We start from the raw sequence: 16,800 nt of genomic DNA, 5'->3' as shown, positions 1-16,800 counted from the left end.
GCCGGAGGTGACGGAGGCGACCGGGGAGCCGGCGCGCGAGGAGCGGAGAGAGGGACAAAATGGCAGCCAGCGGGATCCTAATCGGTGACAAACTGTACTCGAGCATCGCCCTGACCCTGGAAAACTGCCTGATCTCAGAAGAGAAACTCTCCCTGACGGCTTCTTTATCGGACGGGCTGGACCCGGAGGTGGAGACCGACTTGAGGATAGTGGGATGCGAGTTGATCCAGGCCGCCGGCATTTTGCTGAAACTCCCTCAGGTAGGCCCGGCCGGCCCGGGGCCAAACAGGCCTCGCTTCCTCCGCTTTCGGGTTTCAGGGAGGCGGGTGGCACCGAGAATTACAGTGTGTTCGGGCTAAGGTTTGTCTGGGGCCCTGTTTTCTTTATTTTTTGGCGGGGCGGGGGGGGAGGATTGCGAGCCTGAGACCTCCAAACCAAGGGCGGAAGAGACGTTGAATGCCGATGTGAACCATGGCGGCCCTTCTGAATAACTGAAGCTGCTGAGTTCCTCCACCCCTGACCTCCAGATTAAAATAGTTACAGTTAAAGCGGTTATTTTAACAAATACAACATTTGCTGTCGCCCTTTAAGTTGGTTGTAAGTAGTCTTGGGCCTTTGTATTGGTGAGTGTAAGTGTGAAAAACAAAATTGGGTCAAGGCCACTTGCAGGCTCTCAGAAACCAGTTTACAGACTGGATTGACGTGTTAGTCTCATTGTGTAAATTTACATCCGGTTGGGATTCCAATTGAGACGTAGTTTTATTTTGTGGCTTTACTTTTTTTTTGTTTGTGACTGGTCATTTTCTCATTTCTGTGTTTTCGAAGTAACAAAGATCTGTCTCCCAGTCACGCTCTTTTCCACAACGACCCCCCCCTCCGCCGCCCGAAATGCTTCCCATTTGGGAATTAAAAGACATGGACGTTTACCGCACCACTGTTTGGTTCCCTCTTCACAATATTAAGCGCTGAAGCATTTGTACATGAGTCACCACAATGCTTTCCTCCCACAGTCTCCATTGTGTGATGGTATTAATTTCCTCATCTCAAATTGCTTCTCATGATCACCACTGGCAGATTAATTGGAGTTTATTCAGTTATATGACTTGGAATATTCCATGAAATAACACAATTTGAAGGTACAAAATATGGTATTTAATAATCTAAATGCATCATAGGAAATTGTTATACTTTTAAGTGCTGATACTCAGAATAAAGATTTTTTGCTCTTGTAGTGTGATCAGCGAGATGGTTATGTTTATTGCCCATTTTTACTTATCCTGAGAAAATGCTGTAGTACTGGAGCAATCTTTTTTACTTAAGTGATTTGTTAGGCTGCTTCACAGGGTATTCAAAGTCAACCATTTCATGTGGGACTCGAGTCCTATGTAGACCAGACCAGGTAGGGACAACTGTTTATTTTCTCTGGGGGCTAAGAACAGTCTAGCAGCTTTCAGTCACCTTTTGCAGTGATAAGATATATCAAATTCAACCTTGCAACTCACTTGAGCCTCTGCTTTTGCTAGTTCAGTAGCATAACCAGAATGCTAAAATACTGTAAGATTTAAACGTTCCAACGAACAATGAAAGATAGATTAAGAAATGTGCTTTGAAAATTGGAAAGGAAAAGTTTAAATTGGCCATTTATTAACTTGTAAATTTATGGAATTAAATCCAAATTAACCAGAAAAGTAATGATGCAAATTGACTTGTGATATGCTTTCGGTTCTCAAACTATATTAAAATTGAGTTAAAGTAAAGGCATCTGAATTTGCTAGGCTAATTGTGTTCTCTTCATGGATTTAGGTGGCAATGGCAACTGGACAAGTTTTATTTCAGCGCTTCTTTTATTCAAAATCTTTTGTGAAGCATCCTATGGAGGTAAGTGTAACAAGTTTGAACTGAAATTAGATTCCAGAAGAATATTCAGAATGCCCAGTGTATTATTTATGTAAGATTTTTTTAAACGTAGTTGGTGGAGGCGGGGGTGCAAAGGATGCACATTGCTTCTGCCAGTCAAAGTTGTTCTTGAGGAACCAATTAGGTGTGCAAGACAAACTTGGTGAAAGCTTACCTTTTCCTGGTGAATAAGTTTCTTAGCTTCCACTGAGGATATCCCAACTGTACCATGGTTAGATTGTCAGACCTCGATCAGTGCAAATCTTCATCTCACTGTAGTGTGACTCCTGTAAACCAACTTAGCAAATGTTAAATCTACTTCATTGACTAGATGCCAATAATGCTGTCAAGCCACCTATGGGATTGAGATACAGATTTTTATTAAAATGTGCAAAGTCTTGCTTGATTCCAACCATTCCAGTGGTTGTATATGGAAGTCTGTTTTTAAGCAAGTTTTTCCTCTCTCTGTTATATATACAATGAGTCATAGGAGTATGATGATGGATGTTCTGGGAAGTAATGACACATAGCTTGAACTATATGCAAGATGTGTATTTTTTATGTGCATCGTTGTGCCATTGCTCATAAGTCAGATGATATGCGCTCGCTGTTCTGTGTTGGTGCCTCTCTGTCTCGTGCTTTGTGAGAACATAATTAGCAGAATAGATAAGGGAGAACCAGTTGATTTGATATATATGGATTTTCAGAAAACTTTTGAATGAAGTCCCACATAAGAGGTTAGTGTGCAAAATTATAGCATATGGGATTGGGGGTAATGTGTTGGCATGGATTGAAAATTGGTTGGCAGACAGGATAACTGAAGTATAACGCTTAGTGGGTGCAGCAAAGTTTCAGTAGATTGGTGTGAGGGCCTTTCTCCTTTGAAGGGAGAGTAGAATGGGTCTATACTCTCTGGAAGAATGACAGATGATCTCATTGAAATTTATAAAATTCTTGGAGGTCTTGCCAGGGTAGATGCTGAGGAGCTCTTTTCCCTGGCTGGAGAGTCATGGTCTCAGGGCAAGGGGTGAGCTATTCGGGTTTGAGCTTAAAAGCTTCTTCACTCAAAAGGTTGTGAATCTTTGAAATTACCTACGTAGGGCTCTGGGTGCACAGTTCAGTTTATTCAAAGCTAAGATTGATAGATTTTCGGGCAATAAGGGGATCACGGGGGTGGAAATTGGATAGCAAAGTGGAATTGATTTAGCAGCTCAAGTGTGATCTTGAATGGCTGAGTAGGCACTATGGCCTCTTCCTATTTCTTGATTCATTCATTTGTTGCCAGTGAAATCCTGCTGCACATAAATTGGCTGCGACATTTGAGAGTGTAACAATTGTGACTGTGTACACAGTTCTGAATTTGAAAACTTGTGGCCTTAAGCCATTAGTTACTGTTGGAGGTCTATCTGATCAATGATGACAGCAGCATAACCAACATTCTCCAAAAAGGATTTGGCCATCAAGTCAACATAGTAAGCATTGACCAGAAATATCAGGTGGAGAATACACTTTTTAAAAAGCAGACAAATCAGTATGAAACAAAAAAATGATTAGTAAGTCCCTCTTGGAGTTAGACATACAGCTGGAAGGCAAGTAAATAAACCATTAAAAAAATTAAAATTCCAATTTTTTTCCTCGCCAAAACAGATATTATCAATGGCTTGCGTTCATTTGGCATCTAAAATTGAAGAAGATCCTAGGCGTATTCGGGATGTCATCAATGTATTTCATCATCTGCGAAAACTCAGGGAGAAGAAGTAAGTTGGGAATGTTTATATGGTTAGTGACCATAAAACTTAGCTAAAATGGTGATCAATCCAGTTACTGAAAGGAAAAACAGAAACAGAAATACCTGGAAAAACTCAGCAGGTCTGGCAGCATCGGCAGAGAAGAGCAAAGTTGACGTTTGACGTAACCAAAGGATGTCACAGACAAAAGAACAAAGAGGTGTTGAAGGTGGTGATATTATCTAAAAGAATGTGCTAATTAAGAGTATTTCCTGCAATCCACTCTTAATTAGCACATCCTTTTAGATAATATCACCACCTTCAACACCTCTTTGGTCCTTTGTCTGTGACATCTTTTGGTTACCACCTCCTATCACTGCTTGCTTGTCCCAACAACATCCCACTTCTCTCTTCCCTCTCCTCTCTCTCTCTCTTTCCCCCCCCCCCACCAACCAGCTTATATTTCACCCCTTTCCTATTTTTACTTAGTTCTGTTGAAGGGTCATGAGGACTTGAAACGTCAACTGTGCTCTTCTCCACCGATGCTGCCAGACCTGTTGAGTTTTTCCAGGTAATTCTGTTTCTGTTTTGGATTTCCAGCATCCGCAGTTTTTTTGTTTTTATATCAGTTACTGAAAGGGTTGCTTTTTTCAGCTGCCTTCTAACTGAAAAATAATTTAATTTTGGTTAAAGTTTGAGAAAATTGCAAGCTCGAAGCAAACATCTGATTAGGATCCTAAATAGAGCACTCACCTGGCTGCATTATCTTAATTTAATTTAACAACTGTCCTGAAAATTATTGTTTTAACCATGCCAAGGAAGGTTTTGTTTATAGATACAGTATTGGCAGTTAAATAACTTGGATTTATATACTCCAGTTGAAAGATCATTTACCATGGGAGTTTTATTGTTCAGCCTCTTTCAATCTATGTAGCAAAGAGTAGCTAGTATAGATCGTCACAGCACAGAAATTTGCTCCCCTGTCATGAAATAGCTTATTTAGAGTATGAACATTATTTTCCAAGTAGTACATGGAACCTATTTTTAACCCATTTCCTTGAAATGGGTGGTTACCATGAAAGCACTCTGGCCCCTGAAGCAATTTCTGAAAACTGGGAAACTGGCATAAACCTGTTTTTTCGGGTTCTTTAGCTCAATCAGCTGATTTCTATCAAATGTATAATGGCTGCTTCAGAGTGCCACAACACTTGATTATTTTCAACTGAGTATAATTACTGTGCTGGTGATTAATAGCAACTGTATTAAGTCACTTAAAAAGCTTTCAGAGAGGCGGTTAAATGGGAGAAACCCAATAAAAGTGAAATGCCATGGGGGAGTTTGAAAGCAAGATTTGAGAATTGAGATATTGTTGAAATTGTTGTCCTAAAATTTAAAGCTCTGATTAATATGATCACATTGACCATTGATATACCAGTACTAGCATAAAGATCAGTATTTTGAACTGATATGGTTTTCTGTTATGTTAAAGATCTCCTGTGCCACTTCCTTTGGACCAGAGTTATGTCAACCTAAAGAATCAAGTCATAAAAGCAGAAAGGCGAGTGCTAAAGGAGCTGGGATTCTGTGTTCATGTCAAGCACCCTCACAAGGTTTGTGAATTTAACCTGCTTTTTGATATATAACACCCTTATTTTCTGAATCGTTTGTTCTGTTCACTGAGCACTAGTTTGGATAGCAGAGTTTGGCCTAAAACAGTGTGGCCTCTTCCCTTTTGTCAACAGTGAGCCAAGACCATCAAAGACACAGACTGGGATTAATTTACAACTTTTGGTTATCTTAATTGAGCTTTTAATTTTCTGCCATGTGATGACCCAGCTTAGATTTTTATACAAGTGATTAATCAAGCCCAATTCTTTTACTGCACTTTTTTTTTACAGCGAAGTGCTAGAAGTAGCACTATCAGAAATACTAACTTTTGCTACATACAAGGGACAAACATGTATTTATTTAAGTGCGTTTTGATTGCAATGGTGGCACACTTGAGCTAAGTTTAAAGGTTACAATAATCCTGACAATTTTGGAGACAGTCCTACCATGTGAGCATTAGTCAGTCAGAATTTATGGGTTCTAGCCTCTGCTGGTAAAACTTGCTTTATTGTGTATTTTGCCTGTTCTTAACCTATCTGGATACTGGGTTTTATTGGGCGGATACGGAGTACTTGATTAAAAAGCAAAGCACTGAAGATGCTGGAAATCTGAAATGAAATCCGAAAATGCTGGAAAAGCTCAGCAGGTTAGGCTGCATCTGTGGTGAAAGAAAGGTATGGTTGTCATTGCAGGTCTATGACCTTCCATCAGAATAGGAGTACTTGATGCCTGTTTGAAGAGTAATGCAGCTATAGTGCTGTTTTTCTGGAGTTTTGTTGAATTATTTGACTTAACCCATACAGTCACAGATTTAAAGGGAAGGCCTGTAAAGCACCAATCATACAATTTTTATATAACTCTTAAAGTGGAAACCCGATGAATTAGGCAATTCATTTGATGTTGGCGAATGGCTCTAGTGCTTTCTGGTGTTGAGTTGTTGCAGTTCAGAAATAATTTAATGTCACATGATGCAGTTGCAGCACTCCATCTTCTCCAATAGAGGCTGAAGAGCCATGTTTTGGTTATCGGAGCCGGTGAATATTATGTGGTCGAGATTTTATACATTCCCATTGAACCTTAGACTGAGACTTGTCCTGAATGTTGGACTAGTGGAATTTAACATCTGAAATCAAAGCTAATTAGAAACATTGGAATGACATGCCAGCTGTATCAGAGAGCTTGAGTACAAATCTTCTCACTGCACATAGAAAGTGTTATTTTGTAAACTGCTTTACATTTACTGATGTATTTTTGCATACATTGGCAACATGTTTAAAAGTGAGTTCTTCAGTATATGGTGGACCTTGGAAGGGTATGGGGGCAGTGAAGAGACGGCAAGCAGCAAATCTTTGCTCTCATCCGCCTTTGGCAGATAATGTATCTGGTGGTTCAATATAGATTGATGCTAGCAAAGATCTGGAAATGCTTTGAGGGAACAGAGTGGGTGCAGATTGAATGTGTGTGTGTGTGTGGGAGTGTATGTGTAACTTAGAATGCAACTCGTGTCAAACAGAATAGTTGGTTCACACATTTTATTCACCTTTTATAATATTAGGAAAAATGTTTTGCAATCCCATAGTTCTGAGGGAAACTACTGAAATTAGAAAATACATTTGGGGATGGAGGAACTTGTAGTATAAACATTTTGCTGCCTTCGGCCTGCGCCATCAAACTCCAATAGTAATTTAGTCATTGATTAAATAAGCCCAATGCTACTGGACCACTTTGATCGTGTGCATTTTTCCTCTCTTTCAATTAATGAGTAAATGGACTAAAAACATCATTCACGGCTATAACTGGAACTTGTAACTGGTTCTGTGCTCTGCTGCCAGAGCTACAGGCTATAATACTCTTGCAGAAATGCTTTGCTGTGTGTGCTACTATATATTTATAATCACAACAAGAGATTTAAAAAATTTTTTTGGAATGAGTTTTTAAAATGGAGAAGTAACAATTTGATTCCACTGAGTCTTTGCAAAGGTGTACCTTGAGGGGTAAATGTGGAATTCAAGAATTATTCCAATGCAACCATGCATACTGTAGTTGTTCAGGTGAAAAAAGAGTTGTTTGAAATGAGAAATAGGGACCGTGTTAATGGTGTGTTATTTAGGTTCTGTTTACAACCACTCCACTAATGACTGAATGAGGTTCAGTTGTAACTCTATAACCTGTATCTTCCAGATTATCGTTATGTACCTTCAGGTGTTAGAATGTGAACGTAACCGGCCTCTGGTCCAGACTGCATGGTAAGTTGATTTTTCTTTGTTTTTCTTAGATGACCAGCAAAGACAGTGGCAGAAATATGTATCCATATGTTTCGCTCCTCCCCAGTCCTTCTCTGCACCATTCCCTAGCTTGTGGGCAGGCTGGAAACCTTTAACCAGGCCTCTGCTGGCCTTGTCAGCAAGGGAATGCAGGAGAGCATTCAGTGACTGATCCAAACACTTTGGAAATGTATATGGTGACTCCTTTTATTTTGTGGAAAGGTCCTTTTCATTTGTTATTCATCTCCCTTGACGCAAAGTCAAGATCAGAAAGTTACCATGTGGGGAAACAACAAGTGCAAAGTTAACTTGCTGAATCTGTCTTAGCAGAAGTGAGAACATGTTAACATACCTGTAACAACTTCTGTTCAATCACATTAATTCCATTTATCAGAGCGATAAGGTGCTGTGGTCACTTTTAAGGGGGGGGTGGCGGGGGGGAAATGTGGTTTGCTAGATTGTTGAATCTTATTCTTCAAACGTGTATTACCTGATTTATATAAAAATCTTACTAGGATAACATTTCATATTTCTGCTCACTAGTCTTTTTATGGCTGGTGTAGCATTTGCTTAATTGAGAACCCATTTTAACTTCTCTTTTTTTTCTACTCTTTCGATCAAAGGGTAGACCCTGATGGTAAGTGACTAAGACTTCTGAACTGCCCTCCAAGCACTTTGATGCCAGGATGGCCCTAACTGGCTGCCACTTTGAACCAATCCATTGCAGGTTCTCCTCCAAGAAGGCTGACTGTCTAGTGAGAGGTGGTATATAGTAACTGGCCAACTGCTTCTTGTGTTAAACGGTTTTTAATATATATAGAAATTGAAATATTGATTTCTGTTTTATAAATTTAAAATGTTAAATTTTTAAAGTAATGTTTCTATTGTAATTTTAATAAAACATTGAAAGCTATTATATTTTTAAACAGTTTTGTAATGATCTATTTTTATTAATTGCTGTAATGGAAGGAAACCTAATCAAAGACTGTTAATGAGACTGTTGAAACTCTTCTGACTGTTGTGCAGCACCTGTGATATCTTGCAGCTTCTCAATTTCTGATTTGGCTGAATCTTGAATACTGGGACTATGAGCATGAAGAATTATTCTGTGCTGTTGTCGCTAAAGAAGACTGGGGAGAATTGAAAATGCTTTAAGTATTTGCATCAAATGCGACAGTTACCAAGAAGAGTACTACCATAATATGTGATTGCATGGCCCATGAGATTGGATAAAGACTGAGTTCAAGTGTTCAAAGGATCGAGTCATACTATTGATCTTTGGTCTGTACAGGCTTGAGAAGATATCAGTGACTGGAGTATTGCTGGTGCATGGAAAAACTTTTTTTGTGATTTACATGCGTTTGTGATCAAGGAGACAAGAAGTGCAGATATTCTAGCATGGATCATTATCTCAAGACTTTCATTAAATATGGATGTTTTTAAGTATGTCTTAATTTTACATTGCATGTCTTGAGTTGTATTGGTTTATCACGAGAGCAGGCCAGTTAGTAGATCAGCATGGAGGTTAAAATGGGTTCTCTGTGTTTTTTTTCCTTTTTTATGTTCCTTACCATACAGGGATCAAAATGCTTATTTGTGTAATACATGCCATTTTTTTAAATGGCTTATCCAACATAGCTGTGGAAGAATAAATTGCCATTAAAGATTATTTTTCATAAATAAAAGATGCTGTAAGGTTACACCAGAATTTTTGGTAAACATTACCATTTCATGACTAACTATCCATGTATACCTCATTGCCAAGAACAGACCATTGAAGTCAATGTGATCATTCTTGTACCATGCTGAAGTGGATTCTGAGTGTCTCAGTTATGAAGTTGTATGAATGAATGCACTCTTGGAATACTAATCCTCAGGGGAGGGATGCTATTCTGGCGGGGTGGGGGGGGCGTAAGTCATTTCTGTAAGTGTCCAGTTTTCCAGTATAAAGTGGCATTGATAACTTTGGAAGAAACCTGCAATTTATATTGGCCTGAATACTTGAAAGAAGGGGAGTACAAAAATAGAAATTAAGAAAGTGATGAGTAGAATCTGCATTTGGTAAAGCATTTGATCAAAATGTACAAATGTAAGTGAGTAGCTAGAATTGGCATCTAAAGGAATTTTATTTATCTGATGGTGTTATCCACCTGTGGATTGTGCCTTTTGATTTTAGGCTGTAATTCCTAGTCAAGTAATAAATCGTAAAGGTGCTTGATCTGAATGAATTTCTTACGGACAATCCAATCTGCATCTTTGGCTAAAAGTTTTGGTCATCTCCAGATTCTTTAATTTCATTTTTAGTCGTTTTTATTCTTCTACTTTTGGTTGTGTTACAAAAATAACAGAAAATTGAGCATTTTGAACCCTGTGTGGCTTTTTAACTTTTCCATCTAAAGCAGTTGCACACAGAAATTAGCAGCATATTGGGTGGGTTGCCGCAACATTTTTGTTGTCTGTTTCAGGAATTATATGAATGACAGCCTGCGGACAGATGTGTTTGTCCGGTACCATCCAGAGACTATTGCCTGTGCCTGCATCTACTTGGCTGCTAGGGCACTTGAGGTTGGTGAACATCTGCTTCCTCCCTGCAAGTGTACACATTTCTATGAAATGCTCTCTTTTGCTGGGATGTGGTTCTAAAGTCTCTAGCTAGTTGTCCAGTATCATGGCCAAGTAACTTATTATGTGAGTCAGGTGCTTCCAACTGCCGATGGAAATCATGACCATTTTTATCAAGTGAGAAATCACTGGGAGACAACCGGGGTTGGAAAATCTGACTTTTTAAAAAAAAAAACTCCCTCCCTCCACGCGGCATCAAAAAATGATTGCCTTTGCTTAAGACCAGCGAATGGAGCATAGAGGAAATCTGTAACCTTTTGGTCTATATGCATTTGGGATTACTAAAAGTACCTGGGCGTAGCCTTTTAAAATAAGCTGAAGTTTCTAGATGATGTCTGCATGCATGGAGTTTTTAGTCACTTTTTTCGTGGTTTTGATCAAGGAGGAAACAGACATTTTGAAAAATAGACAGCAGATCTTGGTTGTGCAGAGCCTATAACTGTAAAGATGAGGTATATGCAAGTATTTTCAGTTGCATTAATTTATTAGGATTCAGCCGCCTTAATTCAATGGCCATGTAATTTGGCTTAATTCTTTGCAGATTCCACTTCCAAATCGTCCCCATTGGTTTCTACTATTTGGAACAAGTGAAGAAGATATGAAGGAAATCTGTGTGAAAATCTTAAAGCTCTACACCCGAAAAAAGGTTTGGAAATTTGAGATACAAATTGGTTATATTTTCTTTGTATTCATTTTCATTAACAGAAAAGAAACAATGAGACTTGTTCTTAATTTAGAATGTTAACAATTCTTGCAGGCAAATTTGGAGCACCTTGACAGTGAAGTTGAAAAGCGGAAGGTGGCTCTTCAAGAAGCGAAAGCTAAAGCCAAAGGTCTTTTGCCAGATGGTACACCTGCATTAGATGCTCCACCTAGCTTCTCGCCATCCTCAAAACCAGGTGCAAAATTTAATTTTAGTAAAATTAAATTTGTAATTTGTTTTGTTACTAGTCACCTGACCCTCTACTATTCAGCCAGTTAATTCAAACTTAATGTGATAACTTGCCATGTAATATACTTCCAGTTATTTGTATATTTTTAAATAACTAATCAAAAGACCTCTGAAAGTCTTAAATGTTAATTAAATCAGTAAAGGGTGTTAAGGGTTACAGAACCAAGGCCGGGGTGGGGGGAGGTATGAGACTGTCGGCCATGATCTGATTGAATACCTGGAACGTGTTTGTTACATTGTGATTCACTAATATTTTCTCCAAATAATCTGTGCTTTATAGATTCTCCCAAGGATGGAAAATTTGAAAAACCTTCACCACTATCTATTCAAGTAATGAAAAATGCTAGAAGGAAACTGGATGAGGAAGAAAAATGGCCCCGATCTACTAGTCCTTTTAATGGGTAAGTGAGGAATATACCATGTATATTTTCTTTAATGCTGCATCCCATTTTGTAGTTTGAGAAGAGTGAAGTTAAATGGTTAATACTTTGTATTGACCAATTTTAAATGATTTTAGAAAGTTGCGTTTTCTGTAAGATGCTAATATAAAGTAAAAGGAAAATTGCTTCTTCTAAGAAGAGATCCTGTGGCTTCCTGAAAAAGCCATCAACTGGACGGCACTATTATCTAAAGAAAAATTGTCTTGGGTTTGGCTTGACTTGTCTTGTCTGCCGGGTTCGCCGTGACTTGACTTGTCATGAATATAGGTATCTATTTTAAAATTCCAAAAATAACTTTGTTTCTAGTGTTCAAAAGGGGAAGAGTAGCAGAAGTCGAAGCAGAAGCAAAGGTCGGAGTTACTCAAGGTCTCGCTCTAGATCACATTCCCCTAGGAGGCGGTAAGTAATGCATATCAAAGCCTGACTTTGGAAATGCTACCTTGGACTTCTGTCATACTGTAGTCTGCACATAACAAACATAGTCACACTGGCTGATACACAACAAGATGCTGTTTTTGAGATTTCATCAGGTGTCACCTGTAGCTCAGTTGGTAGCACTGCTGCCTCTGTCTCGGGCTTGAACAGCAACAACTTATATGGCACCTTTAACATAATAAAACGCCACAAGGCACTTCACAGGAGCATTATAAAACAAAGTATGTTACCAAGCCATATAAGAATATATTAGATCTGATGGCCAAAAGATTTGCTGTTTTAAGCATGTATTAAATACTACAGCTTATTAGTATTTAGTTATTTTCAATATGCAATAATCCTAACTAGGTTGCATGAATCAGAAGGCAGACTCAACCTGACTATGAAGCAAAGTAGTAAGAGTAGATAAATTTCCCCTTATTTGGTTTGAATGGTACTATACGTGTGATTTAGTGTCGAAACTAGTTTGCTAAGTGCTCCGGACATAATATTGGATCCTCTGGACACTTTGTGAATCTAGCAGAATTTAGTTTAAATATTATGAGCAGGGATTCTCTCCCCTTTGACCCATGTCCATACCTGGACATTTACATGTAGCATTCTGGTTGAAGGGCTAACTGAATTCTGTCTTGCTGAAACCTGAACTATTGGAACTACCAGTCCGAGACTTAACAATGTAATTTACTAATTTAGATTATATTTAACGTTTAAAAATTGAACAGCACTGTTGTAGAATCTACATGTTCTTTTATTAGAATGATTGATGGTAGCTTTTCTACAAATATGCTTTAATAATGAATCTGTTAAGGTTTTATGTTATCTTGCAAATTTGTAGATTAAGCAAAAGTGGCAATCCTCCCCCAACTATTAATAATTTTTCAATTTCGGGTATAATCTGAGAAAATCATATCTCTCCTCTGTTCTTTAAGAAAATATTAGGGAAGAAATCTCTGCCCTGGAAAGACTTCAGCCATTCATTTCTTAGCAAACTTTAAAAAAAAAGCAGGTGGGTGGGTGTTTTAGGGGGGCAAGAAAGAGAAAACCTCATAATTATGAGAGCTGAATTGGAGTCCATGTATGATGAGGACAATTAATATTGAAAGTTGGCAAACATCTATGGTCTTCCATTAACACTTAACAGCTAACTTTACAGGGCTAATATTTCAAAAGTGTATATTTCTTAAGAGTAGTTGTGGATTTTTCTGGTTTTACTGTTTCTATTGAGATTGTTTTAATTTCCAATTTTTCTGCAGTGAGTAATCAGGCCCTGGAATGCAATTCCCTAGACTAGCGGGGAGGCAGATACAATTGAGGCTCTCAAAAGAGAATTGAATAAGCCTGAAGTGAGAATTTGCAGGGCTACAGGGAAAAGGGCTAGGGGTGTGGGACTAGCTGAGTTGCTCTTGCAGAGAGCTGTCATGAACAGCTGAAGGGCCTCCTGCACTGTAACCATTCTATAATTCCATGTACTTGATACTATTTGAGTACTAATTTGTGTTTTGGCACTGTTTCTTTTTGTTCTTCCCTGTGAACAGAAGAACAAGAAGTCGTTCTGCGTCCAACAGCTCTCGATCCCGCAGCCACTCAAGAAGTCGCAGTGATTCCCCTCCACAACGGCACAAACGAAGCTCTCCTTACATTGGCAGGCCAAAAGTCAAGGAATACGATGATATCCGAGAATACAAATACAATTCCCATAAACGCAGAAGATCACACAGCAGGAGCTACAGTAAAAGTTTGTCCAGATCTAGAAGCAGATCCAGAGAGCGTTTAGATTTTCCTCGAAAGCACAAAGAAAGTAGGAGCCATCACAGAGAGCGAAGACACGATCGATCACGATCTTATGAAAGATCTACAAAACATCACAACAGCCATTCTGGCCATAGCAGACACCGGCGGTGATGGATACAACCTATTTCTGTTGTTTACACTTGTATTATTTCAGGATTTATATATGATCTCTAAACATCTTTGTTAAAGAGATCCAATTGGAGGATTGAGGGTTAGTTCGTGTAAATTGCACTGCTTGTTTTGTAGTTTCTGAAGGCAGATGTAGTGGCTCCTGCTGACATCTTAATCAGTTTTTGATAGCATCTTACCAACTGCTGATAGATTTCATATTAAATATTTTCTGGTAAACTTTGGTTGTGTTTACGCAGCTTTGTATTGTTTCAGGGTTTATAAGTTATTTTTTCTTGTGTTGACATGACATTTAAGATTTCCTTTCCTGTTAACTGTATGTAGGGCAGTAAACAGACGTACATGTGCAATGCACCTGGAGGAATGGAGGGAGAGAGAAATGCCCTCTTTGAAACAGTTCGTTTCATCTGTCTTGTTAATGACATTTTGTGTCTGATGTTGTCGCAGCACATTTGAAACGGTGTGCAGTCAGGTGCCAATTTCATATAGTTTAATTAAAAAAGAAAATCCCTTTTGAATGTGTGATTTTAGTACTTCCACCTGTTATTATACTCAGTCCTAACCATTATACTAGGATTGACAGTGATATGGTTTTGAGGAAAAGATACATGGCTTCTCTTTTTTTTTTGCTGCTGCACACACTAATGTATTTCTCAGAAAGAAGCCATGCTCTTTGTAGTTATGTAAAGTACTTTAAACATTTTTCTTTGGGAAGTAATAATGTACCTAAGATAATGTGGTTACATGTAATTTGTAAAGAGATTTTTCAGGTTTTTTTTTTTGAGGGGGAAGAAAGCTTATTTTCAGTTGATAATTGTCCGTCTGTTCAAGTGTACATGTTCTGTTCTATTAAGTAAAAAGAATTGCTTAAAACCAGGAGATATTGTACATAAGCCTTTTAATGTAGTGCAGCAAACATACATGTGCCTTGAATATGTAAGTTTTATGAACTACAAATGGAATTTGAATATGCATATACTGTAAATAAACTTTTTTACTAAGAAGTTGCCAGTGCACTTGGTTTTTGAAGTTGTGCCAGTTGCTATTAGGCTTCCAGGTGTAATGGTCATTACCATGACTAGTTATTGATATCATTAATTCAGGCTGAAAACTTAAGTGCTGTACAATGATAGACAATGGGAAATCACCGCCTCCACATCAAGGCTGCACAAGGTAGAAAGAATCTGACTGTTGCACGGAAGAAACTATTTAGAATATTCTATTTTGTTCCCTGTAATTTAAGGCCTCCATTTTAGTTGTTTCTTCTACTTCAACTGATGTTCTCCAGAAAACATTTCACTGCTGTTCCTGTCTGAAAACATTCTCAAAACCGTCTCATTTAATGAGGGATGCGCCTTGCCAGTTACACCAACTGATATAAAAAAAGTGCTGGAAATACTCAGTAGGTCTGGCAGCATCTATGGGAAAGAGACAGTTAACATTTAGATTCAAATATAACTTCTTCAGAGCTTCTGGATGAACTAGGTGCTCCTAATTTCATTATTGACCTGAAGTATGTTCCAGTTAATTTGTATGTGCAGCTAGATCACAAATCAGCTATGGTTTTGTTGCGTTGCAGTCCTGCAAAAGGGAACAAACAATAAAAGGAAAAAACCTAAGCCGATTTTGGAAAAAAAACAAATTAAGGAAACTCCCTGATACCAGAAAAAAAATATCTAGGACACCGCAGTAACCAATAACACTACTCACTGCTAACACCACCTACCTTCTACAGTCCCTCCAGTCCATTGAATAATCCCAGAACTCAACAAATGGTTAAAAATACAAGATAGTCACCAGCTTAACATTGCCATAAAGGAAGCGGCCTGATCTGCCTTGAGTTCCAATCATAGCCAGAATTAATTCTACCTTAACTTCAAGGGATTCACATCATATCAGCTACCACAGGTAACTCGGCATCGCCATTGGTCATGAAAACGGACAAAGGAACCATTGGCACCTCAGCTATACCTAAATTTTACCTGCAACATGCTCATTATTGTCAAATTTTTACCACACTTACCTGCATTAAATTTCATCTGTCATGTGTTTATCCATTCCCCAGCCTGTCGTCTTGAAGTCAATCGCTTTTGCCACTGAGTGGCTTTGCTTTGGTACAGCCCCACTTTTCTTTTAGCACAAGGATACTTTACAGGTTGAGATTCTTTCTCTTAAGATTTCCCAAGGGCTTAACAAATACTTGCATTTTTGTTGGTTTACATCATACCAGATAAATATCTGAAAGTTTTGCAAAGCATGGTGGGGGTGGTGAGAAGACCAGTTGCCTTTCTAGGTTTTATTTTGATATATTTGTATACTGTTCCAATGCCATCCAAGTGAACATTAGCCAATTCAGAATAAACAGGATCAAATGTGGGGAACTTTGAAGTAGCTCAGCTACATACTGGACAAACTCACTGAGCCTTGTCGTTTCCTTCCCAACTTTCAAAACCTTTCTGAACGCTTTTTTCAGCTGTCTCCAAATTATTTTTTTTACAAATTTTCCCATCCTCTTTGGTATGTATATTCTTCTCTGCTTTGAAGAATTTAGAGATGCTTATCTGACATGACATGCTATATAAATGCAACTATTGTTTGAGGCTTATGAAGATCTGTAAAGTGATTTTATTTTAAATGAAAAGTGAGGCTGTACCAAAGCAGGGCCACTTGGTGGCAGGATTTGCTAATGGTTTTGTTTTTCTATCAAGAAACCAGCAAATTCATTTCACAAATCGATTGTCCAAAGGTGAACTGTTCTTTGAAGAGATTTTTAATTTTGAAGAATATGCATTAAATGCAATAAATACACTGTTTTACAATTTCTATAATGGACTTCTTGCACATGTGGAAAATTTACTGATACTAACATTTTGGGCTACTGTATAGAAATGCTGGATATTAATGTGCTGGAATATAGTGGGGTTGTAGCTGAACTA

The 16,800-nt window shown here is 38.3% G+C and overlaps 1 protein-coding gene across 4 annotated transcripts; it reads left to right on the top strand.

Moving 5' to 3' along the window:
* The first annotated feature begins 2 nt into the window (after positions 1–2).
* Positions 3–14,868, top strand: LOC144690346 (cyclin-L1-like). 4 transcript variants are annotated; one of them, XM_078557748.1, is made up of 11 exons: positions 3–260; positions 1,804–1,878; positions 3,544–3,653; positions 5,113–5,233; positions 7,413–7,477; positions 9,961–10,060; positions 10,659–10,763; positions 10,875–11,016; positions 11,350–11,470; positions 11,816–11,908; positions 13,480–14,868. In XM_078557748.1, the coding sequence occupies exons 1-11, from the start codon at positions 60–62 to the stop codon at positions 13,844–13,846; spliced, it is 1,500 nt and encodes a 499-aa protein (XP_078413874.1). In that variant the 5' UTR covers positions 3–59; the 3' UTR covers positions 13,847–14,868. The 4 variants fall into 4 exon arrangements, with proteins under 4 accessions (XP_078413874.1, XP_078413876.1, XP_078413877.1 ...); XM_078557750.1 differs by lacking the exons at positions 3–260; positions 1,804–1,878; positions 3,544–3,653; positions 5,113–5,233; positions 7,413–7,477 and adding an exon at positions 8,119–8,132; XM_078557751.1 differs by lacking the exons at positions 3–260; positions 1,804–1,878; positions 3,544–3,653; positions 5,113–5,233; positions 7,413–7,477 and adding an exon at positions 8,139–8,257.
* The last annotated feature ends 1,932 nt before the right edge of the window (positions 14,869–16,800 follow it).

This window comes from Cetorhinus maximus, chromosome 15, assembly GCF_964194155.1.
Source record: "Cetorhinus maximus chromosome 15, sCetMax3.hap1.1, whole genome shotgun sequence".
Lineage (NCBI taxonomy): Eukaryota > Metazoa > Chordata > Chondrichthyes > Lamniformes > Cetorhinidae > Cetorhinus > Cetorhinus maximus.
Note: the sequence above shows the minus strand (reverse complement) of the source record. Positions and strands in the feature narration are given on the sequence as shown.